The 16,326-nt window shown below is 43.6% G+C and overlaps 1 protein-coding gene across 20 annotated transcripts in view; it reads left to right on the top strand.

Annotated features, from left to right (window-relative positions):
- DNAI2 (dynein axonemal intermediate chain 2) overlaps positions 1-16,326 on the top strand; it is a 375,814-nt gene that overhangs the window by 88,423 nt on the left and 271,065 nt on the right. For all 20 annotated transcript variants that reach the window (XM_078654258.1, XM_078654257.1, XM_078654254.1 and 17 more), the window contains exons 5-7: positions 2,308-2,450; positions 2,819-2,932; positions 4,667-4,806. In XM_078654258.1, coding sequence (XP_078510384.1) covers positions 2,308-2,450; positions 2,819-2,932; positions 4,667-4,806 — 397 coding nt within the window. The remainder of the gene's footprint in view (positions 1-2,307; positions 2,451-2,818; positions 2,933-4,666; positions 4,807-16,326) is intronic.

Genomic DNA, 16,326 nt, shown 5'->3' with positions numbered 1-16,326 from the left:
TGCCCCTGGGTTTTGCCCCCCCCCCCTCTAATTACAAATGAAGCAGGCTTCGGGGTTTTTTTTCTTCGAGGGATACGCGTATCCTACGTGCATTCCACGATTAAAAATAAAAAGAATACCTTTTTTTTTGGCCTTGGGGGTCCTTGTCGGACCCCCTGAGCAGGCCTAGGGGGTCAGGGTGTTTCTACCCTGCCCCCTTTGCGTCTTTTGCACACTTGTTTTTCAGTTTTCTTGTGCCTCGGTTCTACTGAGACGCAAGATGGCTGCCAACACTTCCTGGTTCGGAGTGTTGACAGACAGTTAGCATGCAGCTCGTGCTCGTAAGGCTACGCGCATGATTCTCGGAGGATACGCGTACCCTACTTCGTCCATAGATATATCTATGATTTTACTTTTGATTTTCTTAGGAACTACTGCACGGATTTACACCATTTAACAAAAAGCGTGATCCGTGAACCAAACTCTACCTTTTTTGCCAAATTTGATGTAATTCCGTTCAGCAGTTCGGGCTGTAGCCGTGTCTAAAGGTCCCAATGGAAAATTGCATAGGGAAAACACGTTTTGGGTCCCCCCTTTTTTCTCATCCCCCGCTTGACGAATCACCCCGAAACTTTCAGGATAGGAGCGGAGCAAAGCACCCCATCTTCTTGGAGAATGTCGCGAAGATTCGTCAGCCGGCGCAAAAGTTATTCCAAATAGAATGTTACGGATTTCCTATGGAAACTAGGTCCTAACTATAACTACCTACTGGCGACCGCCAGTAGGTAGTATATATATATATATATATATATATATATATATATATATATATATATACACACATATATATATATAATATCATTTTTAGCTACTACACACAAACAACGTTCAACATTTCGACAGCAGAGGGATTACTGCTCCAGTATACCTCCAGTTGCACAAATGATAACACAATCCTCAGATCTCTAACTATGATGGCTAACTCTTGCCAGTGCTTCATATTTTTAAATATCTTTTTATACTTGGACATCTACATACACCACTTGAAAATTCCAGGTGTTACTTACCATTACTATTTAAAGTGCCCTTTTTACCATTAGGCTAGCCTTATTTGAACTCTGTGGAGGTTTTCTGTCCCATTTCTCGTTACTTTTTATGTCCTGATGATGACCTCGCAAAGCAATATAGTAGGTCCAATGTCGTTGGCACTACAACTGACAAACTTGGCCCTTGTGTATTAATTTATGGACTTTTTAATCAAAATTATGAATTCTTAATCCAGCTTCTCTTGATTGGACAATTGTCATTTGTTGTTTTTTTATACACACATACTAATCTACCATTACTATTTATTTTCTGCATGATCCTTTGTGGACCCTGAGCCCATTGCATTTTCCTTTTAGTCTTTGTGAGAACTAGTGTGCGCTTTATGATTAAATACAATACTACATTTAGTTGCTATTTTTGTTTTATTAGATGTTGCATTAATCTCTCTGATGCAGAACACGTTTCAACTCTTTTGCATTGATTGTGTGCAGTAATTTAGATTAGTTATTATATCTTGAAGTAGACACTAAATGAGTCCTTAGCGAACCATTGTCTCTTATAACTGTAAGTATTCAGGTACCATTCGGCATATTGGTGCTAATTGTATTTAGTTACACAAATAATAGGGGCACGTTTGGAATTGGCTTTCCATGGAAAGCGAGAGAATGTCATACAATTGAGAATGATGAACACTACATATACCAGAATGCTTATGGAGGCTAGCAGCTAGGCAAAATAAAGAACAAGTACCAAGATGTCGAGAAACTTGTTGCTAGGTCTTGCTCAACTAATATGTAATACAGTTCACTGAGCCTCGGGGATGTGAACCTTGTTACCTAGTTGGCATCATATTGAAATAGATTAAAGCTACATAATTTTGGTATTCGTACCCTGAATCTTCCATCAAGTCTGATGGTTATATCAAGTCGAGGACAAGTGGCAAGATGTTGAGGAGCGTGCAGCCAGAACTTGCAGTATACTTGGAAACATGCTTATTTGCATGTACGTGAAAGGCATATAAACATATGGCTGTATAGGACATGTCGCGTGTGCATGCAATTGTAGAGCAAATAAAAGGAAATGATGTTTGATTACCTACTCAGCTAACAGGCTTTGAAAGTTTGTCTACAAGTGGTTAATTTTAGTTTCTCTGTGTTTTCTCGTTTCATCTTTGATATCTTTTTAAAATAAGAATCAGCAATATAGTACCTTACTTACAGCAATGATAGCACTTGCAAATCTGCCTTGGACTTCCTATACATTTGGCTCTGTTATCTTTAGGGATCCAACTGAGATCAAGAGAACAGCCACTCATCTTTCCTGGCATCCAGATGGGGGCCGGAAACTTGCTGTGGCATATTCTTCAATCGAGTTCCAGCGGGCATCTAACGATATGAGCTATGACTCCTACATCTGGGACATCGGTGAGAAAGGAGCATCGCCTACTGACAGATAACATGTTTTCTTATCAGAGTGTCCCTTTTTACCTCATGACACACCACTGCACTTCATTCTTCATCCAAGCAACTAGATAAATGTTTGATCCATTTGGTCTCTCTTGTGCTTTGTATTTGTTGATACTTGTTCCGTTCTTCCCTTTCCCCTCCAGCTAATTGAGTTTTTTGGCATAGTTTGCCCTCATCCTTGCACCTAACTACTTATTTCTTGTAATAGTCTTGCACCTCGCTGTCATGTCTTTCAGTTCTTTCAATATCCTCCATACCTTTCTTCTTCCTAGGACAGCACAACTTTTCATTAATAACATACCGGCCTCCATATTTCTTTGTTTTAGAAAACCCCAACAGGCCGGACCTAACACTGAAGCCAGTCTCACCCCTGGTGTGCCTCGAGTACAATCCCAAGGACTCTCACATTCTGGTCGGCGGCTGCTACAATGGACAGCTAAGTAAGGACGACATATTGAGCTTTCCAACTGGAAGCTCACAGTTTCTCTTAAGCTTGCACACGCCTTTCTTGATTTTTGGGTGAAAAGATAAGAAATCTGAATCTCCCTTTATGCTCTGGGCTGATAATTTACTTTGACCATCCCAAATATGTGTTAAAACCAGGCTTCAGTTTCAGATTCATTCTCTGTCCATAAAAGTGTTTGCATTTCACCCCATGTGCAGTGTTTATCTGCTAACCTCTGATATATTTGAGCAAGAGACATCTTTTATTTAAATCTCCATATATTGCAGCAGATTTTGGACTATATGTCCACTGCAGCAAATCCATAACCACTCAGAAAATGCACGAGCTGCAGAATCACATAATTCCAGTGGGCCTGGTTGTAATTGTTTGAGTTTGAGTTTGAGTTTGAGTTTTAAAATATTTATAGAGCGCTCATACACCTGCGGTTTCTTGGCGCTAGAACTAACAGGGTCCAGGACTAAAAAGACGGGGAGAGCTGATGAGGATTTAGTCGAAAGACTTAGCGAACAGATGGGTCTTGAGATGTTTACGAAATTGAGAGTAGAGGGTGATGGTGCGGAGTTCTAGGGGGAGGGAATTCCAGAGTGTAGGGGCAAGGGTGGCAAATTTCGAACCTCCCCACTTCTTTGTCCGGTAGCGTGGGATGGTGAGGAGGGACTGAGAGGACGAACGAAGTTCCCTGGTGGGTACATAGTGGGTGATCTCGGAGGAGATGAATGCTGGTGCCAGGCCCAATCGGGCCAGAAAGGTGATGGAGGCGAGCTTGAATTGGATCCGGGCTCGCACAGGGAGCCAGTGTAGGGTTTTCAGGAGGGGGGAGGAACGGTGAAATTTAGGAAGATTGAATACCAGGCGGGCCGCCTGGTTTTGTATCTGCTGCAGACGCCGTAAGCTGTATGCAGGGATGCCTGCATAAAGGGCGTTGCCGTAGTCCAGGCGGGACACCACCATGGCTAAGATGATGAGTTTAAGGGCAGAAAAAGTGAAGAAACGGGACACCCTGCGTATAGTGCGCAGTGAAAGAAAAGAGGAAGATACCACAGAGCTAACCTGGGAGTGGAGGGTGAGTTGAGAGTTAAGTTTTATACCAAGGGTTTTGACAGAGGAAGTGGGTTCGGGAGAGGGACCAAGAGAGGTGGGCCAGAAAAGGGAGGACCAGGGGCTGGATGAACCACCCGTCAACACCAGCTCGGTCTTATCGGGGTTGAGTTTAAGATGGTTGTGGTTCATCCAGTCCCGGATATGGAGCATGACAGTTTGGAAGTTAAGAACAGAAGAGGGAGAAGAGGAGATGTTGAAAACAAGCTGGAGGTCATCCGCATAATTAAATGCGGCGACCTCCATTTGTTGAAGAGAAAAAATAAGAGGGGCGACATAGAGATTAAACAGGAGGGAGATTGTTGCTTCCATATTTAACCAACAATGGGATCCTAGGCAGATTACTTTACCACCATGTCTCTGCTCCCTAATCTTCAGACCTAAGAAGCACGTCGAATCAGGCTAATCCATGCAGTCTATGACGTACCATGTGAAAAATTGATACTCACATTCACATCACAAACGTCCAACTTCTTTGTAAGAATGTGTAAAGCCCCAAAGTAGTATGTATAGCCTTCACTGCTTTGCTATTCCCTCCCCTCATACTCTTGATCTCATGTAGTTAATTGCGTCACCCTTCTGCGCATAAAACGTCCTATATCATCCACAGCCTACTGGGACACCCGCAAAGGAGGACAGCCAGTTGAACTCTCCATCATAGAGCACAGTCATAGAGACCCTGTCTACAAAGTCCTCTGGCTACAGTCCAAAAGTGGGACAGAGTGTTTTTCAGCATCTACTGATGGACAGGTAAGAACTGGGAGTGCCACACCTTCCTGTTGCTGCCATAGCTACCACTGGCATTACATGTTAGGTCCTCTTTACTATCAAAGCTGGCTACCTAGCACAGAAAACGTCATCACTCTTATGGAAGCATTGCATGCTGACCTCTTTATGTCATTTTATTCTACAGATAAATGTACCTAGGTGAGTGTAACTTAGGTGCAGAGATCATTATTCTTAGTTGCCCGACAATACATTCCCTGAAAATGAAGCTCCAATTTGATTTTTTTTGTTTTCAATGCCTGTATCTTTGAACCGTTCCACACGGCAGGAATTTTCAAAGTATTTTCCGAAAACGCTAAGAAAGCACCATTCCTCAATTTATTTATGGGTGAAGGATTTCTAAAAACTACGTCCACTGGTTTTACAGTATTTGATAACATCAAGGTTGATATCAGTGTCATTGATATTTTCTAAATGAGGGGCCACAAATGAAAGAGAATTTCTAGAGATAACAAAACTTCCATTTCAAAGCTCCTTTTGAATCATGAAAATCAGATGGTGCCATTTTGAATGGCTCAAGATACAGGCTTTAAGAACAAATAATTGATTAAGATTCTCAATGAGTACAAACGCGGACTAAGATCAAAACATTGAGCCCTGTACAGATGAAACATTGGTTCAATTGAAAACTATATGCGTGTGTGTGGATATATAAATATATGTATATATATAGTCCATTGTTTTCTTTTTCAAAATAACACATGCTGAGCCTGTAGGGAGCTGGCTCTGTATATACTATTCCAAAGTGAGGTATAGTGTGCACAGAGTCCAGTGGGACACCAAAGATAAGCAGAGGTAAAGTTAGATAGCACCTTACTCTCTATTTCTGGTGGTGTGGTCGAGCAATAAGGCTTTATCAGAGGACAGTGTTAGGCGTTTGTTGTACACACTCAGTCAGCAAATTAATTCACACACTCAAAGACTGAACTTCAGACCAATTGTTTTTGTGTAAAAATATTCTTTCAGTTATTTAATTTCCTAGAACCAAGCAAGCCTGGCATAGGTACGTGATAAATACTTTGCAATAAATATACAGTTGTAATACAGTTTGGATTGTAATTGTATATGCACTTTGTTTTGACTTACTGTATTGTAATTGAGAAATGCAATGCTTTGTAAATACAGTACATATACTTTGAATAGGACTTTTAGTAAAATTACAGGTAAGTTACTTTTGAGATTACTTTTCTTACACAGTGCAGTATGCCTGGATACTGCACTGGGACGTTTCCTGTAAACAGGTAAGTGAAAGCGTATTTGTTAGTTAGTAGAATTTTAAAGAATTTCTTTAGGTTTTCCAACTCTACACTTTAAAACCTTTCATAGAAAACTGTCAATGTTATCCTATGGAGGAAAATAGTGTTATCGGTTTTAAGGTAAGTACTTTGTTGTGGAGTTGGTGTTCTGGCGTTAGATTCAGGGGTCCCCCAGGGTCAAGGATGCACTCTTGTTACACCCTTAGCGGCACTAGGGACGCCGGGTGCAGTGTGTTGAGGCCCAATGTTAGCCAATAGGGGATAGGGGGGCTCCGGTTGGTGGCTGCTGGCGAGCAGGCCACAAGGTTGCGGGAGCCAAGCTCCTGGTATTAGGCTCAGGGCAAAAGGGGATCTGGTTTAGCACACAAAGTGCACCCACAGCAGCGCAGGGGAGGCTAGGTGCTGGGTACTGTTTTGGCATCGGGTTCCCTGTTATTTTCAATGGGGATTTTTGGTTTGGTTTTTAGCTGCAGTCTCGGTCCAGGAAGACCTCCGGGAGGAACCAACAGCTGGGCAGGAAAGTTGGAGGGCTCGGGGACGTAGGTGTAGTAGTATTTTATTTGTTGATTCATTAAAATCATTACAAACAAAGATAGATAAAAACAACCAACATAAACAAACATATACTAAGCACAAAGTTATTATCATCTTAAAATGATCATCTAAAAATGCATTAATACAGTCAATTCCATAATAATACTAAAACGTTTACACAGTGATTAAAATACAGGTTTTAACTAAAGTACAATATATTAGCAGCAATCACTATTATAGCAGGATTTAACTAAAGTGACAGGTGTTAGCAGTAGGAAATAGGACATAGATGCATATCAGGCTCTTTTCTCCAGGGCGCAGGGCGACTGAATGCAGCGGTGTCTTTTGAGGTTGGATTTCACCTTACCGGGTCACTCATGGTTGGGGGGTCTCCGTGCAGAGGTTGCAGGCGATGCCAGGGTGGACTCTGACTCTGGAGCGCTAGGGGACCATGCTGGGACCGATTGGCCACTCGAACTCGGGCCGTAGTCGACAGGTGGTGTGGGTTTCTTTTTCCTCAACAGGCTCGGAGTCTTTCTTTGGTGTTTTTTCTGAACAGAGCTGTTGTTCACAGGAGATCCGGTCTTTGTTGAAGGCAGTCAGTCCTTCTAGGGATTTTGGAGGTCGCTGGCTGCAGGACAAGACGATTTTTGGCACAGGATCCTTGAAAATGCAGACGGGCCGGTAGGGCTGGGGCCAAGTCAGTTGTTCTCTGCAGCCTCCTCTCTTTGGCGTTTTCTTTCGGTCTTTTTCATCTTAGGTTGTGGGAATCTGAGTTCTTGGTTCAGGGCCGCCCCCTAATTACTGTATTTAGGGGACATTTTAAGGGCCCGAGGTCCGTAGCCAATGACTACACCCTTGGTGTGCTCACCCCACATAAGGGAGTGAGCACAATCCCTAATCCTGATTGGGGAGTGCCTGCCATCTGCAAGATGGCGGGCACCTCACCTCCCCCACCTGAGGGTTGGGGTTGGCAGAGGTGGGCGCACCTTCTGGGCTGGCTAATTTTTCCTGCCAGTCTTCCCTCTGAAAAGGGTTGGAAATTGGAAGGGGGCCTGCACCTGATATCTGGAGAGGCTGGGGGTCGAATTACAAGGACTGCCAGGCCTTTGAAGCTCCCCTGCCGCAGATGGCTCTTCCTGGCTTGGGGGAGTTGTGAACACCTCTGCCCAGGAAAGGCTTTTTTTCTGGGTTCAGGGAGCAAAGGCTCCCACCCTAGGGGCCCAGAAACATGTTTCGTGATGGCAGGCTGGTGTGTACCAGTCAGTGAACCCACCAGAGGGGGAAACATCCTTTACAACGCAACTTTTACTCCGCACTACCATTACGACGCAACTATTATAACGCAAGTCATTACAATGACTTGCACTGGAGGGCGCTCTAGGATAGGGAATAGTTTAATTACTATCCAACACCTTCCCTACTATCCACGGGGACTGGAGTTGGAATAGTAAATTAAACTATTCCACTATCCAGCGCCCCCCAACGCGTTGTAAAAGTTGCGTCGTAATGGCATGCAGAGTGAAAGCATACGTTGTAATGACATACATCCCACCAGAGGCTGGTCGTTTTTCAGAGGGCATCTCTAAGATGCCCTTTGAGTGCATTTTTCATTAAATCCCACACTGGCATCAGTGTTGGAACGAAAATCTAGACGCAATGAATGAGATTATGAAAATGAAATGATTCTTACCTTTGCAAAAAGATTTGATATTCTGAAACAAAAATTACATACGCAATGAACACCTGAAAATGAATCTGTTTCAACCATCAGTGAGTCAGATGCAGACATGAGCGAAGGAGAAACAATCGCGCAATCAACTTATAAACCCACTTTTTTAGAGGAAATGAAATTGATGTACATAGACAAAGGCCGGGAAGATCAAGGGGGAGTGAAGAGGGTGAAGACGAGGAACAAGGCGATTACCAAGTACCACAAGATTGGAAAAACAAGGAGAGGAGGTAGAAAGAACAAACAAATATCCTCTATGCAGTCTTGATAAAAAATAACAAAAATAATAGAAAAAACATTGGAAGCCTCTAGGATACCCATGGAAGAAAACCTCAGTATCAACTTATCAAATCACATTTTGAATCCACATCAAATTAATCTCCTAAATGAAGAACTGACTTTTTATCCTGAAAAACACTATGACTTTGAGGATACAAGGATAGACAGCCACAAATTCATACAAAAATTAAAGCTTGCAAAATGCTTTGCGAAAAAAGAAAATTTGAAAGTAACAAAACTTAACAGGACAGCCAAACCGAGCACTGATCAACTCATAGAACAACTAGGAGATGTCAAAACAGTATACTATCTAATGCAGAATCTGGAGGATGCTGAAGTGTTTGAAACTCAAATAATGGAAGAACTAGAGATAGAAATAGATAAACATATACCAACGAAATTCAAAATCAAATCAAATTTTGCACCAATTTAAAACCCAGGAAATAGAATAGATGTCTATCATGATCTAGTGATCTCAGACCTAGAATAATTAACTAATGTAACACAAAAGAACATAAAAGAAAATCAAAGTAGAAAAGAATGCAAAGCACTACCGGACCTTATGGAAAATGATAGAATTGAAATAAAACATGCTGACAAAGGGGTAAATATAGTAATCATGGAAAAAACACAATTCATGAATGAAGCAATGAGACAATTATGTGTGACTGCAAATTATAAGAAATTGACAACAAATCTACTGAATGACCTCACATTAAATCTGAGAGAAAACAATGGCAAATGGCAAGAGGAAGAACTGCATAATGAGGATAAGGGTAAATTTCTATATGTTGAAAATCCAACAATGCCCACAATATATTTCCTCCCAAAAATACATAAGACATTGGCGAACCCTCCAGGAAGACCGATCATAACAAGCTGCAGATCTCTTTATGAAAACATTTCCACATATGTTGATCACTATTTACATCTATTAGTACATTTACTAAGCTCATATATCAAAGATACAGATGATATTTTGAGCATTTTGGCAAATACGGGATGGCAGGAAGGATATCTACTAGTCACCATAGACCTTGTATCATTGAGCATATCTATCAATCATGAAGTGGGACTTCATTCAGTGAAATACTTTCTCCAACAGAGAAACATACAAAATTTGAAATATTCGAAAATGCTCATGGAAATGATTGAACTTTGTTTGTTTAATAATGTGCTTTTATTCAATCATCAGATATAGTCACAGATCTGTGGCACCTCCAGGGGTGTTTCATTTTCTCCTAGTTATGCGAATATCACCATGGGCTGGTGGGAAAAAAGCATAGCCCGGGGAGAGGAAAATGAAATACATACCGAAAAAATAGCTCTGTGCCTGAGGTTTATTGATGACCTGTTTTTAATTTGGAACGGAACAGCGGAGGAATTCATGAAGTATTATGAGAAATTAAAATTGAGTAACATTGGTTTGAAATTCACCTGTAATACTAGCAAAACATCAATACAATTTCTAGATGTAACAGTACATCAAAGATAATCATATACATACAGCTGTATATCATAAAGCAACATCCACGAACAGCATATTATATGGATCTAGTTTTCATCCAAGATCATTCATCCAAGATCATTAATGAACATCATACCCTATGGAGAATTCATCAAAATGCAACTGTTTGGATGAAAAAGAACTGGAAATCAAAATTAAAGAAACAGAACAAAAAGGATAAAAAACCTGTGGATATAAAACCAAGAAAAAAATGGTCTGAAACGATTTATTGTGCACAAACCTTGGTAAACAAGGATAAATGCAAAAGCAAAAAGATTCTGCAATCAAAATGATACTTAGTTACAGCAAAGAAAATTCACAAATAATTAGTATATTGAACAAACATTGGAATGTCAATCAATCAATAGCTTTATTTCGATAACATGTATCATAAAAGCATTGTTTGACAGTTGTTCAAAAAATAAAAGCAAGTACTCAATGGAAATAGGTCTTTAAATACATAGATTGGCTAAAAGTTCTACTAACATTTTTGACATTGTGTTATACCACAAAGTATTAAAAACTGTTTTTATTAAAACAGTTATCTAAGATGTGTGTATGCAAATTTCTGCGAGTTTCATTGACTAAAAACAGATAAAGAAAAAAAAGAATAAAAAGGTAGCAGATCATCATAACGGTGTTATGTAAAGTGCAGGTGCTTTGTTAATCAGGAGAGGCTTTCTTGGGTTCAAGGCTTTTTATCTGCCTCTGGTATCGCCCAAGGTGTGCAATTAGGTGACCAGGTTGCCCCAAGCAGGGCTTTATGCCTGACTATCCAGGCGTGGCTTAAAAATGTAGCCACCCCGCAAGAGAAAAGAACGCATGGGTCGGATTTCAGGATACGCAGAGCAACCCTGTGGTCACGGGTGCCCATGTCTCTGCAAATTGATTTTAACCATTTAGACCTTGTGTCATTGTAGGCTGGGCAAGCAAACATGACGTGGGCAACCCACTTCAGCTGGGCTCCACGACAAAGGGAGCCTTCTGTTGTGTTCTTGGCTGAGCACCACTTAGATGTTAAAGCATTAACAGGGAGCGAGCCAAACCTAAATTGAGTGTACAGGGCTCTATCTCTTGAGACCTGGAATTCATCAAGGTATGGCTCAAGGCTTCTGGTCTGCTTAAAAGTAAGAAATGAATCTGTTAATTTCCCCATGTTCTGATTTCTGAGCTCCTGACTGTCAATCTAGCCCCAGTATAGGCTTTTGAGCTCTGCCTTGCTCAGGGGGTTTTGGGTGTCCCAAGAATCTTTAAGGCCCAATAGTACCAGCATTTTCCTAACATTTAATATCCATTTGACCCTGTGGTCCACATCTAAGTTCTTCACCTCCGATAGAGCTGTGGCATATTTGGAAAGTTCAGGGGTGCGCCTTAGGCGAGCCCAAAAGAGCAGTGGGTGGAGTTTGGTAATGTATCTGAATGGCCGCCTACCCATATCGTACATTAACGGTGTTAGTGGGGTGTTAGAGGGGTATTATGTGGGAGCATCACCAAATCCCTCAAAAACTTGTGCTCAGATATGCTAAGCTCATCTACATTGTCAATCCCCCATAGCTCAGCTCCATATAGAGCTGAGCTAACTGTCTTGGCATCCTGAACTACGAGGGCCAGGGCAACTGGCCTGCTATACAAAGAGCAATGTTCTTTGGTTAGTGCCCCGACCACGCGTTTGTGATTCATAAGCATTTTAGCTAGATGGGGCCTCCAAAGCATTTTATCAAAGAGTCGAATGCCAAGGTATTCAAAGGTACAGACTCTTTCCAGGAGGGTGCCATTCAGTGTGAAGTTGTTCCTGAAAGATTTGTGGGGGTTAAAGACCATGAGCTTAGTCTTAGCCGTGGTAATGACTAAGCCCCGGGAGTCACAGAATGTTTGGTATCTATTCATTAGTTTTTGTAACCCAACTCGGGTCTTCGACACCAACAGGGTGTCGTCAGCGAGTAGAAGCGTCAGCACTTTGTCACCCGCCAGGATTGGGCATCAGCTGGATCTTCTTGTAGGAAACTCACCACCCCCTTCACATATAAAGAGAACAGGGTGGGGGCCATGACGCAACCCTGGTGAACTCCCTTGCCAACAGGGATCTGCTATGTCAGCTGACCTTTGGCCCCCCATCTCACCTGGGCGTAATTTCCCTCGTGGAGGCGAATCAATAAGTTAAGGATTGGGGGAGGAATGCCCATATCTTTGAGGATCTGCCACTGCCTGGTCCTAGGTTCCAGGTCGAAGGCAGCCTTTAAGTCGATGAATGCAAGGTAAAGGCTGCCCTTTCCAATTAACACCACTTTCCAGTATATGAGCATTCGTCTAAATACCTGGTGGATCGTCCCAGTGCTGGCGCTAAAGCCAGCCTGGTATTGGAAGAGGACGTCCTCCTCTTCGGACAATGTTTGGATTCTCTGTAAGAGGACCCTAACTAACACCTTTTGAATTACGTCAATCAGATTTATTGGCCTATAGTTTGAGGGATCTTCCCTGTCACCCTTTTTATAAATCGGAACCACCTCAGCGCTTTTCCAGGATTCTGGAACTGAGCAGCCTGCAACTATAGCATTGAACAGTAGCTGGAAGTAACGCGACCAACCTCTGGGGTCGGCGAGGAACAGGTCTCCTGGAAGACCGTCTGGTCCAGGAGCTTTGGCAGGGACTAACTTCTTAATAGTTGCCTCGATTTCGACCAGCGAGAAGGGATCACTAGCATTCCCTGCTGGAGGGACGTTTTTGGGGCCGCATGGCTCCTCCAGACATTCGTTGTCTGTAGTGGAATACAGTTTCCCAAAATGATCATGCCAGTCTTGGCTTGTGTTATGATTAGATGGGGTACCTAATTCCCTGCTGTTGCCCGGCTCAGTAATGACCAAAAATGGTATGTGTTTTTTCCAAGGCTAGAATTCTCTAATTCCTGCCAGTGAAGTTCATCCCACTCGAACTTTGCTTTGCACAGGGCAACCCTGTATTCCTTCCTAGCCAGTTTAACCCGGGAGCAGTACTTAGTTCTAATTGCCAAGGATAAGGCCTGTCTTTTGAGCCTGCAGTTCTTAGAGTGCCATGATTTACTGTGCCTGCTAGGTGCTCGAAAGTAAGAGCTCAGTTGTTCTATTGTGCTAGAATGGATAACGGGGACCGCAGCCCACTCACCTGTATCAGCGAATGCGGCCTGGAGTTCTGATATGTTCGTGGACAAGACCTCCCGGATACCCGCTAAGTTGGAATCATGCAAGGAAACCTTGTGTCACTTCAAGTGCCTTTTACAGTTTGAGGGGACGATATCAATGATAGAGTTTGGGACCCGACTGGACTGAGGGTGAGATCGTGAAACCCACTGGATCTTTATAGTCATGCATAGCGGGTTATGATCACTGTCAGTCGTGGTGGCCACAAACATGTCAGTCGTTTTGTCCCAACGTTTTAAATCGATTAGAATATAGTCGATACATGATGGACAACTGACTCTGTTAAATGTATTTGCCCCCTCGGTGTCCGATTGAGTTCTACCATTGGCTGCCCTTAGGCCAAACTCTGTGGTGAGCACATTAAGTTGGATTGCTAAGTCGGTTCATCTTTTGACAGGGGGTATATGGAGTGGGGGAACTGCCCATTTGCTATGGACTCCTTCATGCTCCAGCATGTCATCAAAGCTCAAAGGCTCAAAGGTACAATTAAATTCGCCTGCGATCAAAATTCTTGCTGGATATGGCTAGTTCTAATAGCGTAACAGTAGGCGAAGTGTTGCCCCCTTTAGTCCCTCTAATATAGACATTGTACAAGTCTAAAAAGTCCCCACCCCTTGGGCCCTTAATGGTGAGTCTCAGGATATCGGGACTTAGAAAAGGGTGCATGGTGATTCGGCAGCATAGAGCAATATTCACCCAAACAATTAATCCCCTTGACGGACACCCTCTCCCTGGTAGCTGGAGAACAGAAGCAAGCATAGCCTGTTTTATGTAGCCGAACCAAACTCCAGGTCTCCTGGAAGATGCAGATATTGAATCCCTCTATCGGTTAGTTCCAGTGGGGGAGTAGGAGTGTATTATTTAGACCTGCTACTTTCCATGATATAATCTTTACAATTTTGGATCTGGGACCACAACAGAATTGGAGTTGTTTATCACTTGTTTTTAGCATTGGAAGATCGGGCGTTTCAGTGTGATCTAGCAGTGTACAAGAACCTGACTCAAGGATCCTCTGTGATGTTTCAGGATTGTAACATGGCCCCTTTAGCCCCGAAGTAGTCGTCAGTGGTTTGTGTTTATCAGAGAGGGATAAGAAGTTATGAAAGTTACATTTCGTTCTTAGGGTAGTAGTACTTCAATCGACTGCTTCTAAGGATGTCCCTTGTTCTAAGGTATTAATTGTCCCACCCTCTGTAGTTTTTAGTTTGCGTTTGTACTGTATAGAAGAAATGGGAGGGGGCAGGTTCGATATTCCAATGCGAGAAGATTCTCTGCCAGATCAACAGTAGAAAGTGTGAGTTTGATGTAATCATAAGTTTGCACAGAGGGCGAGCATCTTTGGACCCTGATGATGTCCTCACATATTACAGAGCGACAAACCCTGATGTACCGAATCTAGTGTATGACTTTGTTTGTTAAGGAGTCATCACTTTCGCGAGCGTTCGTTGAGCTAAGCTTGGGAACGTTCACCATGAAAATGTTTGGGCCGTGCAACAGGGGGGCTGAGTATGGATAATGGGTCTGCTGGGGAGGTTTCACTAAAGGGTATATGCTCAATGAAGTGCTAGTGGGGCGGGCATGGTCTAATATAGCTCTAGGGGCAGATTGGTTATTGTAGGAGCTGGGTTTGCCAGATCCCCGGGGGTAGCCTGGCTCGAGCGGGTAGGCACCGAAGCTTAGGTGTAAAGTGACTACACAGCACACGCATTCACTGAGACAAGAAGTACACGCAGAGACTGAAACCACACCAGTGGGTTTGATTCAAATAAATACGTTTTATCTAAGATCTAGATCAGGGCAATCAAAAATCACAGTAGTAATGACTCATTACCTTTCCTTAAAACGCATATTTTTCAGCACTTGGCCATAAATACATAAATAAATAAATATTAAATAGTGAGTAACTGTAGGCCCTTCAGAAAATACTGCCTAGACAGGATTAAAACATTTCATGTAGCATTGGTAAAATCTTCCAGTGAGCATCTGCAAAGAATTCGTTAAGGAGACATGCACATACATTTCATTTCGCAGGAATAAAACATTTCTTTATACCCCTGTGGGCATCTAGTCAACCTTTCCTTATGCAGGAATAAACATTTCATCCAAGGAATGACGTTTCATTACTCAGCAATAACATTCCCTAGCTGCAGGAATTAGCAGGTCATCGAAGGAAGGTAAACATTTCATTGAATGTAGGTAATGCATTTCATCAAGCCAAGTAAACCCTGCATCAAGCAACAATAAACAATCCCTCAGCCCATATACCTAACCTCTGGGCTAGCCTAGGGTGAGTGGAAGCAACTAGTTCTCCCCAATGGCTGTGGAAGGGGGATTGCCGGCTCCGGCCCAGTTGCGGTATTTTCAGGGTCAATTAGGGCCAACGGGGCCCAGTCTCAAGTTCTCCAGGGGGGTGGGGCGGTCACAGGTCTCCCCCTCGCTCCTGGGAGGTCCCGCGTTTGTGTGGATTCTCCGCCCTCCCCGGAGCTTTACCTGTAGTCTTCGGGCCTTCCCAGGGCCCCTTGCGATGATCTCGGCAGGCAGAGGACGACTGCGGCCCTCCGGGGCCTCACTCGGCCCAGTGCGGTGTGGGGGCGGATCAGGGAGGCTCGCGACTCTTGAATCGCGATGCAGTTGGTCCCGGGCCTCGTGCTGTCGACAGAGGCCGGGGACCAGTCGGGCACAACCGCTGCAAGGGCACGTCACAACGGGCCAATGAGGGCGTGGCAGGGGCGGAGTCCAAGACGCGCCCCGTCACGTGAGGCTGGTGTTGGGCTTCTTCGGCCTACTGAGGCCTAGGGCGGCCCTCTGCAGGCTATGAGGGCCGCCGGGGTGAGGCGATGAGGCGCGAGGATCTCCGCGAAGGTGGGCTCTGGGGCTGCGGTCGTGGGAACCGGCCTCCAGACACAGCGGGGATGATGCGAACAGTGCCGGCCCTCGGCGGTGAGTTTCGCACCGCTACCTCGCTTCTTCACCTCAGAGCTCTGGGGGACGGTCAGTGCTGCT

Source organism: Lissotriton helveticus, chromosome 7 (assembly GCF_964261635.1).
Source record: "Lissotriton helveticus chromosome 7, aLisHel1.1, whole genome shotgun sequence".
NCBI classification, from domain to species: domain Eukaryota; kingdom Metazoa; phylum Chordata; class Amphibia; order Caudata; family Salamandridae; genus Lissotriton; species Lissotriton helveticus.
The sequence above is the reverse complement of the archived record's forward strand: the minus strand, read 5'-3'. Positions and strand labels throughout refer to the sequence as shown.